This window comes from Onychostruthus taczanowskii, unplaced genomic scaffold, assembly GCF_017590055.1.
Source record: "Onychostruthus taczanowskii isolate IOZ18803 unplaced genomic scaffold, ASM1759005v1 scaffold1, whole genome shotgun sequence".
NCBI lineage: Eukaryota > Metazoa > Chordata > Aves > Passeriformes > Passeridae > Onychostruthus > Onychostruthus taczanowskii.
Window position 1 is genome coordinate 16,975,653 of NW_024496525.1, and position 21,850 is coordinate 16,997,502.

Here is a 21,850-nt window from a genome sequence, read left to right on the forward strand (position 1 = left end):
TACATGATATTTGATAAGCTTGTTTAAAAATGGACATATCCAAATATTATTGTAAACACCCATTGATTTGTTTTACCTGCAATATAAGTATTTTACTTAGTTGGCTTACATAGTAGCTAATAATATTTGTTAATGTAATTTAACTGCTGTGAACCTTTACTGAACAAATATTGAAATTTATACAAGTCAAAGAAAGAGAATCTCTAATGACTTTTGTAAAAGCTTCCATTTAATAGTTAAGGAGAAAAGTTTATATGACATACCAGATGCAATTAACAGTAGATTTTACATTTAATAAAAAGAAAGAAGCATATGTATTTGCTTTATTCATTCCATCATAATTTGCATTAGAGCTGTGGGTGTTTAATGAGCAAATTCCAGCTAAAATGCTATATTGATTTTCTAAGTGAACTTTGTAATAGCTATCTACCTTACAAAAGCTCTCTGTTTACAATTGTTTTCTTTACTAAAAACTAAAAATGTTTTAGAATTGATGAGTTTAGCATAATGATTCTTTTAAAATAAAGAGCTCTTTTAGAGTATGCAGGGATTTTAGTTACAAGGAGAAAGATGTTATTAAATTATTCCCAAAAAAACAAAGCTTATACAGCTAAATAGTAGTGCTGTACTTCTATATACTACAATATTTGCAAGCATGGGAAAATAATCCTTTTTCTAAATTCAGTTCTCTGAGATTTAAATATTTTAACTCTTGAATGCCATCAGATATATATGAATTAGTAAATGACACAATTCATTTTAGCTTAATACTAGACTACTCATACTTCATTTCTGTGTATCATTTCCTTACTTGAAATATGATTTCTGTACAAATTTTTGTTTCTTCTTGGTCAGGCCTCAAGATAGGGAGGATAGGTGTGGTTGTTATGCCAACTAGAAGTTCTCCAAGGAAAACCTTGTAATGGTGACCAGAGCAGTTGGTGAAGAAGTAGCTGGATCTGTTTTTTCTTTGGATCAGACACCAAGTCAGTGTGGCAGTATGGAGTTAGTATTTTTCTGGGTATGTCATATCTTGAATGGAATGTAGAAGCATGACTTGGTGTTACTCTCGATCAGTTTTCCCCTCACATTTCAAAGAAGCATAGGATGATAATCTGGATAATTTTTACTCTTTCTAATATGAAGGAATTTCATGTCACTCTTTCATAGACTCTAACTGGACAGCTTATACAACACTCATTTTCCTAGATATGGCACAAAATGTTTTGCTTTGCTGCTGCATTGAGACCTAAATTTTTATGCATTACACTTATTTCAAGCACGCTGTGGTCCTTATGGTCCTGAACTTCTACTTGTGACTCATCCATAGCTCAGTGTGACTGGGGAATGTTCAGATTACCTGCAATCATGTGACTTTCATAAGATTCCCTAGAGAAGGAAAAAAGGAATTCATAAAATGTTAAATAGGAGTCAGAAATGTATAGCCATTGGGTAACAAAAACATCAAACATAAATTCAGCTTTGGCTGGTGAAGAGATCAGGTGACTTGGTCTTCTGTAGACCATTAAAATGAGTTAGATGAGGTCTTTAAGTATTTTTTAAATAAGTAATTTCTTTTGGAAGTGTCAGCATAGCTATGTTGTATTAAAATGCCATGTATCTACGTATCTTTTTCTTTTTTAAACTTAGATTACTGTGCAAGCATCTTACATGATTTTCTACATTTTCCCTAATCTGTTTTAGTATTAAAAAATTGACTTGCAATATTACTTTTATGAAACAGAACCAAAAGCCAGACACTTGTAATTGATATGGAATGACTTATATTTTTTATTGCAGTTTTTAGATCTAGTCAGTGGGATATTTACACCAATGCTTTACTATAGTGGAAGGATAAGAAAACAAGAAGAAAGAGTTGCTCAATTAAAGTTACTTTTCATAGCTGATAGTTAAAAGACAGTGTTTTGTAATAGACTTTTGGGTGGGGGAAGGGTTCACTGTTCAAAGGCAATTAGCATCTGAGCTGCAGTCAAGGGTGGCAAGAGTTCAGATAATCAGGATTCTTAAATAACTTGAAAAACATCTTTTTCTGAATGCTTTCATACTGTTACATGTACACTACTTTGGTTTAATGAATAAGAAGCAAAAATCTGCTTTTTAAAAGCCTGTGTAGTCATTATTATCACTGGCCATATTTATGCAGAGAGGGACTTCGATGTGCCAAAAGACAGTCGCTCTGTGTGTACATGTACATTCAAGATCCATTGCAGGAGTCAAGAAATTGGGGGTTTCATGCTGAGGTGAGGATGTTCCAAGGTCTGACAGAAGGGGTGCACTTGAACAGGTCAGAAAGAAGTTAGCTAAACTGGAAAATAATTAACCTCAGAACAGTAATAAGTGCCAGATCTTCAGTTATTTTAGACAACTTTCAGATCATTGCAGCAGTTGTTTTCAAGGTGAAAATATCCTAGTGTTTCCACTTGCAGCTTTATGGAGAGGGTTCTCTGTGAAGTGTCTCTGTTATGATGCTAGATAAAGTGACATAATTTACTGGAGAAACCATAGCAAACAAATAGATTTAGGTACTGATAGGTAATAATTACCATACAGAATCAAACTGCTGTGTATTCCAGATCCGGTCAGGACATAGCAGTTGCATTGTAGTTTACCAGGCAGTCATTGCTCTGGCACTAGTTTCCCTGCCATCACTGATCTCAGCAGTCAAAGTGGGAGTCTGCTGAGCTGAAATGCACAGCCTAGGTTACCTGCTATGGTTTTTTCTTGTCCTTGCTGAGCCACCTACCTTTGTAGATATCAGATGCATTCTCTGCAGGTGCTGCAAACTTATTGCTGGATACCAGCCAGTGCAAATGCAGTGTTACAGCTGCCTTAGTCCTTAGTTTTTCCTTCCACATCAAGCAAAGTTTTCTTGTTGCAAACAGGGGAAATAGATCTTCAAGGAAAAAAGACACTATTCTTCTGGATTCAAGAGAATATAATCAGTTTTTGTTAATTTTTGCATACATTTCAAATTCTGTGCTTCCGATGCTGAATTTTTTTTGCTGTTGTTGTTGGGACACAGCTGCTACAGCTCTGACCTGATGACTAGGCTTGTGGCTCCTCTGCAGACTTTTTGTGAGGGGAAGGACTGCACTTTCAAAAGTAACATTTAGCCTTTCCCTGTCTGATTTTGTGTAATGGGCTGTTAGCCTGTAACATTTTGCTAGGTCTGCAAAAAATGCTTCCTTACTCCTCAGTGACAGTCTTCTCCCCAGCTTGAGGACAAGAAGATTCCTTTTTCTTGGTACTGATAAAATGTATTTTGTGCCAGTAATATAGTTGCTACAAAAATGTTCTTCTGTGTTTCTATTATTTCATTCTGTAAAGAACAGTATAATGTTTCATTATATATTTCACTATGATTTTTTTTTGTGCAATAGTGTACAGAGGTAAAGCAAGAGTAAAATAACAAATAAAGGCAAAAAAGTTGATCTCAATTTAGGTAAGAATGGAGGGACAAAAGCTCTAGGCTTTTAGCAAAAGGGAGGAAGTAAAGAGGGAGGAAACCTTTCTTTGAGATCATAATGACTTAAGCAGTGGTTGAGACAGGAGCAGGTAGTTCTGTAGGGAGTAAGGAAGCCCAGCAGCAATGCCTTAATAGAGAAAGTTCTTGAGGAATAAACATCAAAATTTGAAAAACACTACAGTGTTATGTTAGGAGACTATGGCTATATCCCAGTTTGACAGACTAGAAGGGAGAAGGAGGATGGAGAATTCAGGAACCTATAGATCTCAACTGAGTTTTTTTTAGGTTCCAGTGAGAGAGAATGTAGTCCTCTGTCTTGGAGTGACAGCAGTCTTACAGCATCCTGAAAGTCCCTAGACATTTTGAATGCATGGTTTTATGATGACTGTGAGGAGAGATTTGCAGTATTGCAGAGGGAAATGATGAAAGTATGAATAAAGATTTTAGTGGAGGCAGGGTCGAGGTAAGGATTCTGGCAGTGTGCCAGAGATGGTGTTAGACATATTGACAGGGGAGAGGCAGGGGGAAAATGTAAGCTCAGGATGAGGAATGACTTGAAGGTGTTAGTTTGCTCCTAAGGATAGACAGTAAATCTTAGTTTATTGGTACCTAATGCTCCAAGGTCCATGTATGCTGTAACAGATAATATAACAGTATATTACACAATAAAGTAAAGGCTTGGCAGAGAAGGAGAGATGCCAGCTGTACCACTCTTGTGATACCAGAGACAGACTATAAAAATATTAGAATTTTTAATATCACTGTGCCACCTTGATAGGAAGCAGTCTGATGGCAGTCGTTTTAATGTATGATTACTTTTAACTCTGTGTCCTAGAAGAAACTTGCTAGTGTCTTGTATGATTCTGAGCTTTAAGAATTACTTTTCCATTAAGCAAGTATTCAGAACGCCCAGCAAATCACTTTCTTTCCCTGTTAGATTTTATAGGGGTGAATTTGAAAACAAATAGCTTTATTTAATACCTTAAAGTATTGACTATAACAATTAACAGCAAGTTAGTGTTGTGTCTAAGAAGTAATATAGACCTTATGCAGAATAATCCAAGGTCATTGAAGGAGTGTTGATTTTATGAGGGGGTGGCAAAGGCCAACATAAGTGCATCTAATAGTGCTTTTCCCTGTCAAACTTCTTTGTTGAACACACTTTTGCAGCTCTGGTGGGAGAAGTTTATTCTGCTCAACGGGAGCGTGATGAGGCTGTCATGGCAAGGCTTAGGTTAGCCAATGAAGAGAGAGATGAAGCATTTCTGCGAGTCCAGCGTTTAGAAGAGTCTCTCAAAGAGTAAGTATACATTTCCTGCACCATGTAAAAGGGCTGTTGTGTCACTCTGTGACAGTCATAAGCTGCTGAACAGTGGTTATAGGAAAACTTAGCACATTATTATCCGTGCAATAAAATAGACCAGGGCTAGTCTTACTGTGTTATTGGTTAATTTGTTAGCTCTTTTATAAAGCCATATTTTTCCCTGGAGACTGAGAGAAGGTGAATAATTTTGATCACAAAAATGTAAAATATAATCAAAAGCTTCAGTATTGATTTATTGAGGGAGAAATAAGATGAATGTGACATTTTATAGGGATCTTTTGACACAGAGTACCAGAATGTCAGTCAAAAGTTGCAACATATAGGAAATCAATCAAGCCTTTAAGCCCACTAGACATTTCCTTCAGCAAAATTTCTACTAATTATATGGGTGACACAGTAAAAATATATGGTTTCTTTCCCTGTCTTTAGTGTAGGAGCAGTTTGTAAGGTAATAAGGGTACAATTAATAGTTCATAGATTTTTATGTATGCCATCTTAACACAACAGAAATAGGCAATCTTATGTTAAATAGAACTAAGTCAGGAGAAAATTATCAAGAATGGTTTCTTTTTCCCTTGGGATATAGGCAGTTTTGAAGCTACAGTTTTCTTCTCCACACAATCCTTGCCCATCTGATTTGTGATGATCTTGGTGATCATCTTTGATAGTCCCACAAAGACTAGAGTGGCTGAAAAATTTCTCTTACTTTTTTACCAGGAGAAATACAAAGAAACAAGCTTTTCATGGCAGGAGACTGAATAGGTGCAGTTGTTAGTTAACTAAATGGCAGGCAATGTTGCGTTAATTAATTGATTCTACTAAGATCACTCCTCTTTCAGGCTGAAAACCAGTCATCTTCTTTTGGGTATTTTTATAGTTCAGGCCAGAGAATATTGCCTAAATTAATTTCAATAACCTGCCCATAGTTTGTCTACCATTACTCTGTAAATTTTAGAAGTTAATAGAGTAATCTTGTAAGTTCCAAGAGTAAAGAAAGTTTTGTATGGTTTCAAACATCACATGATCCTGTATATAATTAGTTAGCATAAACTCAAGATCTTTGATCTTAAAGCACTCAAGTAATGCAGAAAATTCATTATTCCAGTCAACAAACTTGGTCAGTGACTTAGGTTTCTGGCATATTGCTGTTTTTTCTGCAGTGGAATCCACAGACACATGAGTGGCAGTTCTTGACACGCATGAATCCCTCAGAACACCTTCACTTGTTTTCCCTTCAAGCTCTTCTGTCTGCTTCACTCATGTTCTTGAAAACTGACTTAGTTCTAAGCAAAAGTATGAGAAAAGATAAGAAACTCCATTTCTCAGAAAACATGCATAGTACCTTCCTCAAAAGCGCATCATTGCAGAAGGCACTGGAAACACTGGTAATGCCAAAGTGGTACTTGTTCCCAGGGGAGTCAGTAACTCCCTTGACTGATAGTTTGAAGCCAAGCTATTACATTTTATTGCTATCATTTAGAGAACAGCAGTTGTACTAGCTGTCATCCACTTGGGTGTTCTTTCCCATGCTTTATAGAGAGGTCTGATACCCTGATGCCGTTCACAGTCTCAGAACTGGTTTAAGAGATTTCCCTGTGGAGAGCATCAGCTTTCTTTTCTAACTACTGCTCTTGGTAGTTTCTTCCTTCCTTATGGTGATTGTTCAAAAGGTCAAGTTCCCTGTCTCAGATGTGGAGCACATAGAGGTTTGGAGTTTTTATAAAGAACATTGTCTACTTGTGCCACACTCATCAAGTTTTAGAGCGCAAGTCACTCTTCCCATGTGCTTTGGGCTTACTCCAATCAGAGAACTTTAGAAGAGTGCAGTATTGAACAGCCTGCCAGCCTTTATCAAATGCTTTAATTCTTTCTTTAAATTAGCAGCTGGAACAGTTCTATTGTCATTATTTAACTGTAACAACTAAAATCCTTTCAGCCCTGTTGGCCCTAGGGGTTATGTTATCAGAATGTGTTTAGAAGTGGGAGAGGAATCCTTGCTTACTGCTGTTTAAAATCATGATGTTTTCATTCATTGTCTATGCACAGCACAGAGAGACTGAACAAGGCAAATACACAGCTCTGGTTGCTACTTTTTTAAAATATTGTCACCTAAGGAGGTGTTTATATACCTACATACAGATCCGTTGTAGCAGTAATATGCTGAAGGTATGCTTATGGCAGAAGTTCATGTTCTTTTTTCCACTCCCATTTCTCCCTAAGGTACCTTGCTTACCCAGCCTGTTGGTTGGCTGGGTGATTTTGTTGACCCACACTTTTAGCAATGTAGAAGTCCTCTGGAGAAGCTGGGTCAGTCCTGCCAATTTACTTTGACAAATACTGTTCTTTTCATTGTGAATACAAACTAGCTGGAGATCCATTTTTAAGTCCCACATGAAGTGGTACTTAGAACAATGTAAAAACCTAAAGCAGGATCTTAAACAGGATCTTAAAACAGGACCTAAAATAAGGATCCAGCTCTGAGAATTTATTATAATCATAATTAATACGATTATGTTTGTTATTTTATTATTTATATTACTTTATGAATACAAGTCAAACCCAGAAAAGTTAGCTTTTACTTTATTTTCTTTAGTTCTGGTGCTGACTGAATATGCTGGAGTAGGTACTGCTTGTGAATGCCATATAAATATAAAGCTGTTATACACTGATAGTATATTCTGAAATATTTCTTTTTAATTTAAAAATTTCTATACTGATTGCTTTACCATGCTTTGTGTACTGTTATCTGCAAAAACTAATGGAAAATGTGGTAGTGTGCTGTCAAATGTTCTATAATGTGTTTTAGCTAAAATCATGGCTTTGGAGCAGTACCTGTCACAGCACTGCTGAAGTGTTGCTGTGTAGAAGATGTTTAATAGGACTATATCTGTCTTAAAATATTGTAGGCTACTTTTAGTAGAAGTCACCATTAAGTAGTAGTGGAGTGCTAAGGTAACTTTAATATGCTCATTTTTCCAGAAGAGAGATCTCTGTCCATTTAACTAACCTTAGGTAAAATAAAATGTGTACTATCCCATTTATTAGGTTTTTGTGCTATCACTTACTACTTTTACACAGACAGTATTCAATGCTGTATGACTAAATTCCTCGTATCATCTTTGTGTTTGACAGGTCAATATATGTTCTGTTGAAATAGAAAAGGAGGAAAGTGCAGGCTGGTTTGTTCCAGAATTAAATAAGGGCCTTACAGAGAATTGGCTTAGCTTCCTATTTTATGCAAGATATAAAATGAAAATGTTTTTAAAGTTACTTCAACTGGTTTTGGATTTTTCCATCATTTTGGAAGAAAGAGGTGGAAAAAGAGTTATTTAAAAATAAAAAAAAAACCCTATCAACAAAAGTCATGTTCTGTTTTATTTGGGGTGCAGTAAAAACAACAAAAAAAAAACCCAGCATGTAAAAGTTGTAAGCCCAGAAATAAATAAAATAAAAGCATCAGTCATTTCTATCACTGGGGAACTTTTTTCATCTAAGCACATATGAACAATTGATCCTTGTAGTCATATATAGCAGTAAACATTAATAACTTAACAGTCTGAAGTCAGTGCTGAAGATATGGAGCATTATTGAAAGATGGAGTCGAGCAGGTGGCACTTTAATATGTTCAGTGTCATGGTTGACTCTAAAGACTAGTAGAATGAAATTACTTGAGGTTCTAAAGATTTAAAAAGCGAACTCATTTTGCTGCACTAAGGAAATGCTACTGATCAGGCTTTCTGTGTCCCTTTTTTCTAGGCTAGAAAATATTAACCCTGAAGAAAATGACATGGTAAGCCATTCTCTGAGGAGATTTCTTGATGTCAGTCTTATATCTTAGAGGCTTAAGTTCAATTGAGTGGGTTTCAAGAACTAAGATGTGGGAAAAAGAAGAATTGACACACTAATAATGTACATCTTTGCTGCAATATGAAAATTCAATAACTTCACTCAGTCAATTTACAATTCACATGTGCCTATTAATTAAAACCCTATATTAAATAAAATATATTAAAACTTCATGTCTGACTAACATATAATGCTGTTGGTAGACATTACAGGAATTACTGAACAGAATAAACAATGCAGACACAGGGATAGATATACTGAAGAATGGAGCTATAATTCTGAACCGAATACACAGGACCAAAGAACGTAAAAAGAAAATAATAGCTGAGGAAATGAATGCAGTAATAGAGCAACGGGATGCTGCTTTGTCTCAAGTAAGTCTCTACAAGTATATAATCACTCAGTAGAAAATTTCTTTTTTTCTTTTTTTTTTCTTGGAGGGGGGCAGGTGTTGGTTTACTTTTGGGGGAAAAAAAAAAATTTGTTTACTTTTCTCTCTTGAAAATCTCAAACGAGAGCCCTTGTAGTAAATGTCTAATTACTAATCAACTTTTTCTTCATGGGAGTAGTGTCCATTAAAATGGCATCACTGTGTTTCATGAGAAAAGTTGTTTGTATTTTTTGCACTTCATTACTATCTGTCTTCTTTCTAAAACAAAATAGTTTTCAGTGAGTTGACCTATCTAAAAAGCTATTAAGGGCTTAGTTTTGCACTATGCTGTATTGGTGAAATGCGTTGGATGACAGGTAACTGGGACAGAAGGATTTATAAAGGGTTATAAGTAGCAAAAATATACATTAAAGGAAGGTAACAGCACCACATGCAACAATGCAAGCAATTCTTCCCTTTGTTGCTTGACACGCAGGAGATAAAAATCAGCATGAGGTCCTTGACTCTCAAAGCCTTACCCATCTACTAGTGACTTGAAAGAATCTGGATTCTTTTTTCTGCTGAAATCACTCATTGCCTGCAATTTCCTATTTTGACAGAACAGTAATTGCCTTAATTCTCTTCATCATAAAGAGAATTTCCTTGCATTTCTCATCTCATGGAAGAGTTTTTCTGTTGTTTCTTTGGTTTGAGTTTAGGTTTTTTACCCACCATTTTTTAATGGATTTTTAAGTCAATAGAAGTAAGTTGTAGGGAGGAACAGTCCAAGTAGGGAATATATCTCCTGAGAAAAGATCCTGGATGAAGCTCCTTATGCCAGGCAACAAATTTCATCTGACTTCCAGTATTGAAAATTTTGATTTTTAATGTAAGTAACCAAAGTTGGCCCACATGTAAGTAACTTCTACTAGATTTAAAGTCAGGTTTGTGATCTTTAATGATATCAATAATGTTAATTGAACTTATGTTCTATTAAGAAGTCCTCTGATAAAAGTGCTCCCTCTACAAACACTGTAATTTTCATGCTTTTTTCAATCATTTTGTTCATTCTCTCCTACTTTAACCCTGAAAGCCCCATCTGCCTGGTGCTTAAAATATTTTGTGTGTCTGTCAAGAGTATGTATTGCAAAAAATCTTAAGGTATTATTCGTGGTATTTTACTTTCTGAGTCTTATTTTTTAACTTTTATAATAATATTGCTGGAATGTTTCCCAGCATAGCTACTGGGAATCATCCAACAGCCCTTCCAAAAGTTTATGTTCTTTCTTCTTGCACAGGGCATTTCAAAAGTGAGCATCTTGTAACAGGAAAGCTTTCAGCAAAAGAGAAGGATCTCTTGATATTTTTGTTTTCATTATTTCATTTTTGGTTCTTTGTTGAAGTGGACTTTCAGGCATATATGAGCCATGAAACTTCTGTGAATGTCAGAAGGATTTAATTGTTGGGCATTTTAATACACATTTTAATTTAATTGATTTTAAGCTGCCTGTTTAAAGAGTAATATTTTCCAGGTAATCAGCCTGAAAATTAATAAAGATAATGATTTTGGATAGTAATGGCTCAAATGTCACCACTAGCAAAGCCATCTTTAGCCATATCAGCAAAAAGAACAGGTAATGTTAAATAGATACTGCAGCTGAAAAAATGAATTATTAGAATAATAAATCCTCACAAAATAAAGATGTAAATATTTGGTATTAAGCTGTAGTACTGTGATAGCACTAGCCATTTATAGCACCATTGTTTTAAATTAATTGTTATTAATAAAACTATCCATCATGTGTTTTCAAATATGTGATGCTTTTACAGCTGTTACTGTTGAATCTAGAAAATAGATCCTTGGAATTGAAGCTACCTTTTCAACCTGTGTTTCTCACTTGATGATTCCTTGGGAATTCGTACCATACTTGAATTATTAGTAGTCTTTTGTTAACATTGCAATAGCAGTAGTTATTACAGTGCTAACAGCAAGAACAATAGGAGAGGGATTCTACATTAGACCACAAAGGGACTAGATATAATTCAGGGGATGTATATGCTTAGCATAGCAAATGCAAATTATTGGAAGTTAGATCTGGGGTTGCCTCAGGCATTCATAACAATGCAAGTTTAAATCTTTTCCTTTTGTAGAAGTGACATCAAATATGAAGGGGGAAATTGAGAGCAGGTTGAGAAGAAGCAGAAATAGAGTAAACCATTAGCATGCTGTGTCTGTCCTCTGGAAAATGCATTTGTAAAGTTCAGAGGTCACTGGGCAATGGAGGCTGAATGTGTCATGACACATGGTGTTGCTTTGTTCCTGGTTGCTGTTGTGTGGTGCTGGAGACAGCAACATCATTTGAGTGACCACCATAGCTGGTTCCACATGATAGAGAACTACCTGCACAATAACAAGACTCTGGACTGACTGTATTTGGTGAAGTTGCATCTCTTGCTTTTCGCTGTGATTTTCTTCACAATAGCCTGGCATTTGGCAATTGAGCACAGCGAATGTAAGTAGTGTCTAGCTTTTGGGGTTAACTCACAGGACTTCTGATTTTTCTGAGTAAGAAACAATAATGTGAAAACCTTCACAGCTCAAACACATTGCTTTGATTTCAAGGAGGAATAAAGTATATTGATAGAGAATGGACATTTGATAAACTATGCATTTCCTATGACCAGGTAAATACAGATTACTTCCAACTAGTCTTTTAAATTCAGTTTCATCGTGCTTTTTTTGGTAGCTATACTACTGAGCTGCATTTAATTGGACTGCAGTTGCAGCATACTCAATGATTAGCTAGTTGTGATTCTTCTGTTTGGATTTTACTTGAATAATTCTTCTATTCTTCAAAAAAGGAAGAGCACTGTCTGTGTCTTGGAAAAGCCATAAAAATGTTTTTTCTAGCTGTAACATCCAAGTGTATTTTTTGAGATTTCCAGCGTGAGCATTGCTTCTTACTAGGAAGCAGATTGCAGCACTTCTGTCAGTGTATTGAGCTGTGCAAGTGGATGTAATCTCAGATCTTTCACTAGATTGCTGAGCAAATATGCAAACTACTTTTTGTATGTGTGAAAACAAATGAAATGGTATAAACTCAAATATTTGATACTACTTTTAGTATGTATTTTCAAGTGAATAATAAACAAACAACTAAAGCATGGCTAAACATTGACATCCATCTTCCCCTGTATCAACCCCCTTAAAAAAACAAACTCAACAGTTTGGTTGTATTTGCTAAGATATGTTTGTTAGTGAACAGATATTGTGTGATACTGAGGATCTTCAGTGTGTTTTATGACTGATTCTCTGAAAGAAATAAAACATCATTTTGTTGTCTGTAACTTTTGGTTTTGTCTTAACCCATTCAAGGAAAAAAATTATTTGTCCAGTTGATCATAATACAGTTTTGCCTTTCTTGAGAAATCTCTCTTGCTTGAGTAATCCAGTTAGTGACAGACACTTAGCAGAGATTCCATATGGCATAGTCACATTGTGTGATCCTCATAAAATACTCTAAAGAAGTGGTTTCCAGCAGGAGGCAATGCAGTACAGTGTCTCAGTGACCTATTAGCCACATCACACCTTGTGGACAGGAATGTTAATATCATTACAGGGTTGGCAGCTGAAGACTTGAGTAAGTCATTACAATTACTTTTCCTCTGGTTTAGGCAAGAAAGGGGACCTTTTAATTGGTACAGCTTGAAGGAAGTGATTTTTTAAAGCTCATTAAGAGATTAGGAGATTGTGTGTTTGATATGTTTCCAGTCCTAACTAATTCTGTACATGTGGGAGTTTTTTAATTGGTAACCGTCAGTTCTATACAGAGTTTTAAATATTAAAGATATATACAATTTGCTGTTAAGGAATAGCAGTGGTTTCATGGCTGGCAAAGTATCACCTCTAGTACACTGATCTTGAAGCAATAGCATAACTGGCAAGCAAACCTGGTTTTACAGCTTTGAATAGTTTGACCACATCCTGCTGTGCAGGAACATGCTTATGACTGTTCATGTAAAAAATTGGCAGGCACCCAGTTGCTCATCTGAAGCAAGTTAAAGAATCCTTCTCCATTTTGGGGCGCTGTTTGGCAGCAGGCAGCACTTTATCATCATTGAAAACAATGACGAGATGCACTATGCTTGACTTCCCATCATTATCAGTTTCGACTAATGACTAATAACTGATAAATGTCTGCACTTACAGCTAGCCAGCTTCTTGCTAGCTTTTCTTTTTTGTTTTTGTTCTGCTAAAGCAACTTTCCTTCTTTTACACCAAGTAAACAAGTGTGTTGCCTGTGATTTACAGAGCATTAAGGCATTCTCAGCACAGGAGTGAACAGGTCTTACTGAGGTAGTAAACCCAAGAGCTGTACAAAATGTAAAACAAGAAATATAAATGAAAAAAATATTTACAGATCCTGGATCCTTAATTGGGGAATACTCAGGGGACAAGTTACAGTGCCTCATGACTCTTAGGACAGAGGTGATATCTTTGTAAACCAAACCACCATGTGGGATGTTATTTTTTGTACTTTTAATTAGAAGTTTGGTTTTATACTCAGTGTTTTGGTACCCTTTGGCACTTCTTGACTGAGGATGCTAATCAAGTTCTTGGCTGGCAGGAGCATATCTGACAGTATCCTCTTACCTACTCTCTCAAGGTTCTTACCCTACTTTTCCCTTTGCCACTGATATTTGGGAACAGGAAAAGAAGAGGAAGGATTCTGTATTCACAGTTGTTTATGAACCAGGCAGCTGCTGTTGGGTACTGATGATTTTGGTTATGAATTTATTTCAGGAGGAAAGTGAAAGTAAAGGGAATGTTTATTGTACTTTGAGGATCCAAGAACCATGCTTGTTCACTAATGGCTGGTTTCCTTTGGGAAGGCAGCAGCAAGTTGATGTTGTTCTCATTTGCATCCTTTTCTCTGAGAGGTAGCTGATGAATGGGCATGGGGAAATTCCTTTCCAGCAGGATGGCTGGACAGAGAGAGGACACCTGTCTGCAAAATACCCCTTTTTGCCCTGTGAATTTAGAGAAAGAAAATGAAATATGGAGTAAGATATAGAGTAGATTTAAAAAGAAAAATAATTTGAGATTTAACATTAACAATTGCACAGTGACTGCAGGGAGTATAGAAAGAGGGGTTGATTAAATAGTTGTGAGTTTGATTGGGATTCACATCAGTGGCCTCAGGTAAAGCTCACAGATGTCTCTTCTTTGGAGATAATACTGAGTAAAAGGGATCCTGAAGGGAGATCACAAAAAGCCAAATTATGTGATCAGTGGTTGTGATTATTAATATTAGTTTTAGTCTGATTGCATTTCACTGCAACAGTGCTTTTAAATGTCACATTTCATTTCCTCTGTACCTAAATAAAGATAATCCATTGAAAGTTTGACTAAATTCATGTTTTAGGAAGTCCATCTTATACTGAACATGGTTAAATCCATGTTTTCTTTGCTCCTTCTCAGAATAAACCAAGTGAATCTCCCCAAGCACCAAACCAAGCCAGTGACTGCTGTATTTGGGACACGTGAAATAAAATTATTGTGAATGATGCTAAAGAGCATCAGGAATCTTCTGCATCTCACAAAAGGGCAAGTTCTTCACTACTTGGCTACTTAGTTTTTAAAAAAACAAACCCAGTTTGAAAATATATAATAATTCTTTACTTTCCAAGATGATTAGGTGTGCTCTGACTCTCTACCTCGGGTATATTTGTGCTGGCTTTAGCATGAATATTTTCCAGGAGAAAATGCCATTAAGTATTTGGCTACATTTGGGAGATCATGCAATATTTTTTGCCTCTGAAGTAGGAACTTGAGTCCACGGGAGACTTAACTAGGGAAGAAACTGGCCAAAGTTGGTTTCTTATGTGGGTTTTCTGATTTGTGTAGAATGTCCCCCCCAAAAATAACACCTGTTTAATCTTTTGCTGTAGTGCTCTGTTTAATTTGATCATGGTATTTAATTCACAGTTTTCAAAGCATTAAGATATCTGCAGAGTGGTGAGATGTTCAAACAGGATAGTAGGGGAAGGTTTAGGGACACTACAAATCTGTGTTTGTAGTGTCAGTTTGTCGCTCACGCTGACGTAGCAGAGGTTGTGATTTCTCTATAGGCACCACCTATCTGTTAATAGAACATGAAACCCTTTGGTTTCACTGGAGTTGCAATTTCATTAGTGAAAGCAAGTATTTTGCAATTTATTCCTTAGTTTAGACTTCAGTGAGTCTTTGGTTGCGTGAGGTCTTGCATTTTTTGAATTAATACTTCTTGCAGCTTGAAGTGCAGGTCAGATGGTAGGTCATTAGTGGAGGGAGAGGAGAATCTGAAGGAAATTACCCTGAGGAGCTTTTATACTGAACTTTTGTATTTAGTCCATGAATGCTAAGTGTGAGTAAATATGTAAATGTTAATGAAGTGTTTCCTTGAAGAGAGGGATTATGGTTTTTCTTTTTGAGCTTTAGAAGCAAAATTTTAATTGATACTGCATTTCTTCTTTTTGCTGCCATAAGGTTTTGACTGAATGATGCCTGGAGACACGTAATTGTTTGCATTGTTAAATCACCTGTTGTTCCTCTGCAAACAGTGTGTTGTGCAGAATTCGGAAAATACATGTCTGCATAGTATTTGAGGGCATGATCAAGCTTGATATCTTTAATTGTAAACTTTAATGAATTTCCAGTTGAACATTCATCCTCTCTTCAGTACCTAGAAACTCTTCACCCCTTTGAAAATGGCAGTAAATTTGCATGCAAGCGTGTTCCATTAATTGCTGTTTGACTCATCTATCATGGGCTAAGCTTTATATTCACACAGCTTAGACTTTCAAGCCATTTTCTGGAATTAATTTAAATATTTAATGTCAAAATCGTAGGACGAAATAGAGGAAAAATGTTTTGTATGCTTATTGATTACCTGTTTCAGTAGCAGCAGCCCGTAGAGGAAACTTCCAATGTTGTAAAGCAGAATTCAAACAGTTTTCCTTCTGAAGAGTATCACTGTGCATACAACAAGATTTATAGGTACCAAAATTCTGCATGCAATAAGGTCTGGAGGTACCAAAACACTTGTAGAGGTACCTTAAGTAGATTTTCCATGATACTTAACACTTCACAGTTTCAAGTTAGGTGTACTGAGTGTTGAATCTGATTTCGCTTTGGTGACTTGTTGGAGAAAATGTTGGATTTTCCTAAAAATTGGAAAAAAACCCACCCAAAACTGTGTGCTTTGTATGAAAAGCTGGTTTCCTTAGTCAACTTTCTAAGGAAACTTTATGCAAAATTACTTTGTTATTTTGGATATGCATATAAGTTTGCATAAGAATTCTTTTGATAATCAACAAAGAAGATTTTTGTGTTTCATTTTTATCATTAATGTGGAGTCTAAAAAGGCTAATATGCCTGGCCTGCACGTTCACTTGCTTCTCCTACCTTGACCCTTCTTTAGTGTTCATAAGTTGCAATTTTTTTTGTGTGGTTTATTATGGTTAGCAAGTAGTGTGAATTAGAAAGTGTTGGACCTGGAGTATGAAGTAGTTCTCAGCATCTTGCATCCCCATTAACCCCTTTCCAGAATGGGGAGGGGGGCATTTCTTTTGGTTTGGTTTGGTTTGGTTTGGTTTGGTTTGGTTTGGTTTGGTTCGGTTTGGTTCGGTTTGGTTTGGTTTGGTTTGGTTTGTCTGGTTTTTTTAGTCAGATTAGTCAGTAGCCAAGTCCTGAGGACTGAATACCATTTATGTCAGAATGCACGAGGTAAATTCCTGGTTTGAGGCATCTTTGAGTTTGCTTAAATCAAAAAAGGAATCCTATTTATTTTCTCAGATAGCACTCCATGGTGCAGAACAAAGCATAAGTAGAGAAAGTGCTAGGTAGCATGTAAATTGTGTATTATGTTAAATTAATGATAAAAATGAGATAATTTTAAGAAAGAGAATGAGATTTATTAAAATAAATAGGGAAGTAAGAGCTATCAATGTTCTTGGAGAAAGTATTCTAGTATGTTTGTATTCAGACTTTTTCCTTTGAAAATTATTAGGCTACTTTATATGCAGACTTTTTTTGTGCAAATTTTTGTCCTGTCATCAAGATGTAAATGAACTTGGTTCCTTCAAGGAGAAATAGGTTTCAAACTAGTAGCATTAATTGAAAATAAAGTGATACACAGAATGAAAAGTTGGGTTTAATTGTGCAGTGGAGATACCTTCAAAGAATAGTAAGTGACTAAGAGTATTGTGGGACATAGAACTAAGAATGAATAGAGCTACTTTTTGTTGATTTAATTTATTTTTATTTCCAGAATCCCTGAGGTGAAATATTGACCTCTCTTCCAGCACTGCAGTACCCTCCATAGTCATCCTTATGATTCAGCATGTGTGCTAGGCTGTAAAGAGAGGAGATGAGTAAGGCAGCTAAGGTCTAGCAGTAACAGAGGATATAAGGAAAAATTACTGTGATGATGACAAGCTGATTATTCATTTTCAACAGAATTGTAGATGATTGGGACTGAAATTTGGGACTTTAAAATGTTTTTGTTAGTTCCATTTCTTTCTTTTCTTTTGTCCTTCATCAGGACAAACAGACAGTATGTACTACAAGGTTCACTTGCAATACCATGATTACAATATCAGAAGAGAAAGAAATTTGGGACTTAAAAATGTTTTTGTTAATTCAATTTTTTGTAGATTTTAAACTGTTTTTAAATGATCAGGTAACAATTACCAGAATGGCATTTTTTTCTCTTGGTTTTCTCTAAATATCGTGACCTTTTTTTTATTGCTTGTGAAGCTGTTTCCAAGTCCTTAGGCTTGATGAAATTATTTTACATATTCTGGTTTAAAGTGTGTAGGGATCCTGCCCAAAAAAAAAGGGAATAAGAAAATCTATCCAGATTCTCTTTCTGAAAAAGAGATTGTGTGTAGTGATCCTGACCAAAAAAAAAAAATGGAATAAGAAAATCTATCCATATTCTCTTTCTGAAAAAGAGATTTCAGAGTAGCATTAACTTATCTTTGTCTGGTTCACCAAGTATGCCTACATTTGTTTGTTGTATGGCTTTACTATTTCGTGCTTCAGATTGTGAGTATCTAGGATTTAGCCTCTTTTCCATGTTATGTTTATTCACTGTTAATTATTTTTCAAGCTGAGTTGCTTGAGAACAAGAAAAATTTAGCTTCCATTACCCTCTATTGCAAGTGAAGGACAGGCTTTCCTATTGCGTGTAGTCTGCATGTGATTGTAAGATGCTCTTGCAAGGGAACTTTTTAGTACTTTTTGATGCAAAATTACTTTGTTATTTTGGATATGCATATAAGTTTGCATAAGAATTCTTTTGATAATCAACAAAGAAGATTTTTGTGTTTCATTTTTATCATTAATGTGGAGTCTAAAAAGGCTAATATGCCTGGCCTGCACGTTCACTTGCTTCTCCTACCTTGACCCTTCTTTAGTGTTCATAAGTTGCAATTTTTTTTGTGTGGTTTATTATGGTTAGCAAGTAGTGTGAATTAGAAAGTGTTGGACCTGGAGTATGAAGTAGTTCTCAGCATCTTGCATCCCCATTAACCCCTTTCCAGAATGGGGAGGGGGGCATTTCTTTTGGTTTGGTTTGGTTTGGTTTGGTTTGGTTTGGTTTGGTTTGGTTCGGTTTGGTTCGGTTTGGTTTGGTTTGGTTTGGTTTGTCTGGTTTTTTTAGTCAGATTAGTCAGTAGCCAAGTCCTGAGGACTGAATACCATTTATGTCAGAATGCACTAGGTAAATTCCTGGTTTGAGGCATCTTTGAGTTTGCTTAAATCAAAAAAGGAATCCTATTTATTTTCTCAGATAGCACTCCATGGTGCAGAACAAAGCATAAGTAGAGAAAGTGCTAGGTAGCATGTAAATTGTGTATTATGTTAAATTAATGATAAAAATGAGATAATTTTAAGAAAGAGAATGAGATTTATTAAAATAAATAGGGAAGTAAGAGCTATCAATGTTCTTGGAGAAAGTATTCTAGTATGTTTGTATTCAGACTTTTTCCTTTGAAAATTATTAGGCTACTTTATATGCAGACTTTTTTTGTGCAAATTTTTGTCCTGTCATCAAGATGTAAATGAACTTGGTTCCTTCAAGGAGAAATAGGTTTCAAACTAGTAGCATTAATTGAAAATAAAGTGATACACAGAATGAAAAGTTGGGTTTAATTGTGCAGTGGAGATACCTTCAAAGAATAGTAAGTGACTAAGAGTATTGTGGGACATAGAGCTAAGAATGAATAGAGCTACTTTTTGTTGATTTAATTTATTTTTATTTCCAGAATCCCTGAGGTGAAATATTGACCTCTCTTCCAGCACTGCAGTACCCTCCATAGTCATCCTTATGATTCAGCATGTGTGCTAGGCTGTAAAGAGAGGAGATGAGTAAGGCAGCTAAGGTCTAGCAGTAACAGAGGATATAAGGAAAAATTACTGTGATGATGACAAGCTGATTATTCATTTTCAACAGAATTGTAGATGATTGGGACTGAAATTTGGGACTTTAAAATGTTTTTGTTAGTTCCATTTCTTTCTTTTCTTTTGTCCTTTATCAGGACAAACAGACAGTATGTACTACAAGGTTCACTTGCAATACCATGATTACAATATCAGAAGAGAAAGAAATTTGGGACTTAAAAATGTTTTTGTTAATTCAATTTTTTGTAGATTTTAAACTGTTTTTAAATGATCAGGTAACAATTACCAGAATGGCATTTTTTTCTCTTGGTTTTGTCTAAATATCGTGACCTTTTTTTTATTGCTTGTGAAGCTGTTTCCAAGTCCTTAGGCTTGATGAAATTATTTTACATATTCTGGTTTAAAGTGTGTAGTGATCCTGACCAAAAAAAAAATGGAATAAGAAAATCTATCCATATTCTCTTTCTGAAAAAGAGATTTCAGAGTAGCATTAACTTATCTTTGTCTGGTTCACCAAGTATGCCTACATTTGTTTGTTGTATGGCTTTACTATTTCGTGCTTCAGATTGTGAGTATCTAGGATTTAGCCTCTTTTCCATGTTATGTTTATTCACTGTTAATTATTTTTCAAGCTGAGTTGCTTGAGAACAAGAAAAATTTAGCTTCCATTACCCTCTATTGCAAATGAAGGACAGGCTTTCCTATTGTGTGTAGTCTGCATGTGATTGTAAGATGCTCTTGCAAGGGAACTTTTTAGTACTTTTTGATGTTAATGCTTTGTTGTCATTCTTTACGGTAAGGTTTTTAATTTATTGTTAAATGTGAAGCACAAAATATAATTTTGGTTAATAGTTTACTTTTGTATTGAAAATGCTTCTTTAAATTACACAATTTAAATACATAGAAATACTTAAAAGCCCTTAAGAAGCTGTGGCTATGTAAAAAGTATACTTGTAGCTATAACAATTAAAGATTATTGCAGATGAAGAAAAGTATTAAATCATACAAGTATGACAACTTTTTGGGGTTCTGGAGTTGTTACGAGAAATACAGAATGCAAGTGTCTAACTACACAGTATTTAATTGGTCTAAAATGCTGATGCAGTAATGCTTATGAATGTGCATGTTATATTGCTAATAATAGAATTGATAACTCTCTTTTGAGTTACCTATTATTTATTGATTACTAGCTATAAATATGTACATATAAGTGTATGTATAACCAAACTTCATCAGTTATAGGTCATCTTTCAGTTATGCTGCTGTTTATTTCTTAATTAGCTGTAACATCTTTCTCTGCTATCTGCAGAAGTATTATCAAAGATTAGAGAAACTCCAAAAAACAGAGCAAAGAATGTTGAAAGAATGGCTATGAATACTTTGATACTCATTGTCTCTTGAGATGACTTTTCACCAATAGATAATATTTCTTTCCAATCGTGTTATAATCATGATGAGGAATTTATTTCAGAGACAGTGTTACAGATCCCAGCAATGTTAGGAAACAATAGTTTTCACTAATTTTTTTTCCTGAAAGTGATCTGCTGTCTTGTATTCAGTATAGGAATGAACACTAGGCCCCTCTGTGAGTTTAATTCCTTCATCTTTAAGACAGTTTTTCTTTCTTAGTCTACAAGCATTCTTTCAGCCTCATAGCTTGGGCTTCTGTTCACAATCAAAATGTTAGGACTTCAACTGAATCTTAGTCTGAAAATCAAGTCTTGAAGGACTCTTTGTGAAAAGGAGAGCATCCAATGCCAGCCTTCAAGAAGAAGCAGCAAAATTATTGTTAATACCTAATGCTAAATCGTCCCATCAGCTGGCCTTCTACTGTAGGGCCAGCCAGCAGCTGTGTCTCTCCTTACGTGTTCTCCTTATGTCATGTATGGTGTCTTCTGTGGTATCTAGACTCTTCTCAGCAGTAGTCATGCATTTTACCCGCTTTGTTTGTTTTGGCAGGCAGGCCTATCACTTTGCTTTCAGATGTTCTCATAACATTCGTCTATCTTTGTGTTTTTCTTATATTTTTCTCCCCTCAGGGTGTCCCATCCCCTATACATGAAGAATGGAATTGTGGGATGAGAGCAGTGTTGGGAATTGCACAGGTCAAAGGCAGCTGATTTTAGGTTTAGGTTTCTTGCTTTTCAGTAACATATCTGGAAGCTTTTAGGTGACTGTTATTCAAAGCTGCAGGTGCTTCTATTTGGGTATCTAGTTACACTGATCTCTGTAAAACACCTTAATGAAGCTAAAGCTAAATTTTGTTATGAAGATAGAATCTTCAGATTTAACTGTATTTAATATTTGCAAAGTCTTATTCATGTACCAAAATCATACAGGCACTTCTCTGTGTTACCAAAGCTGAGAAATACATAA

The 21,850-nt window shown here is 35.5% G+C and overlaps 1 protein-coding gene across 3 annotated transcripts in view; it reads left to right on the top strand.

The window, feature by feature from the left end:
• Positions 1-21,850, top strand: part of MIPOL1 (mirror-image polydactyly 1) — a 160,860-nt gene that overhangs the window by 31,338 nt on the left and 107,672 nt on the right. For all 3 annotated transcript variants that reach the window (XM_041401737.1, XM_041401728.1, XM_041401745.1), the window contains 3 exons: positions 4,658-4,787; positions 8,568-8,601; positions 8,861-9,031. In XM_041401737.1, coding sequence (XP_041257671.1) covers positions 4,658-4,787; positions 8,568-8,601; positions 8,861-9,031 — 335 coding nt within the window. The remainder of the gene's footprint in view (positions 1-4,657; positions 4,788-8,567; positions 8,602-8,860; positions 9,032-21,850) is intronic.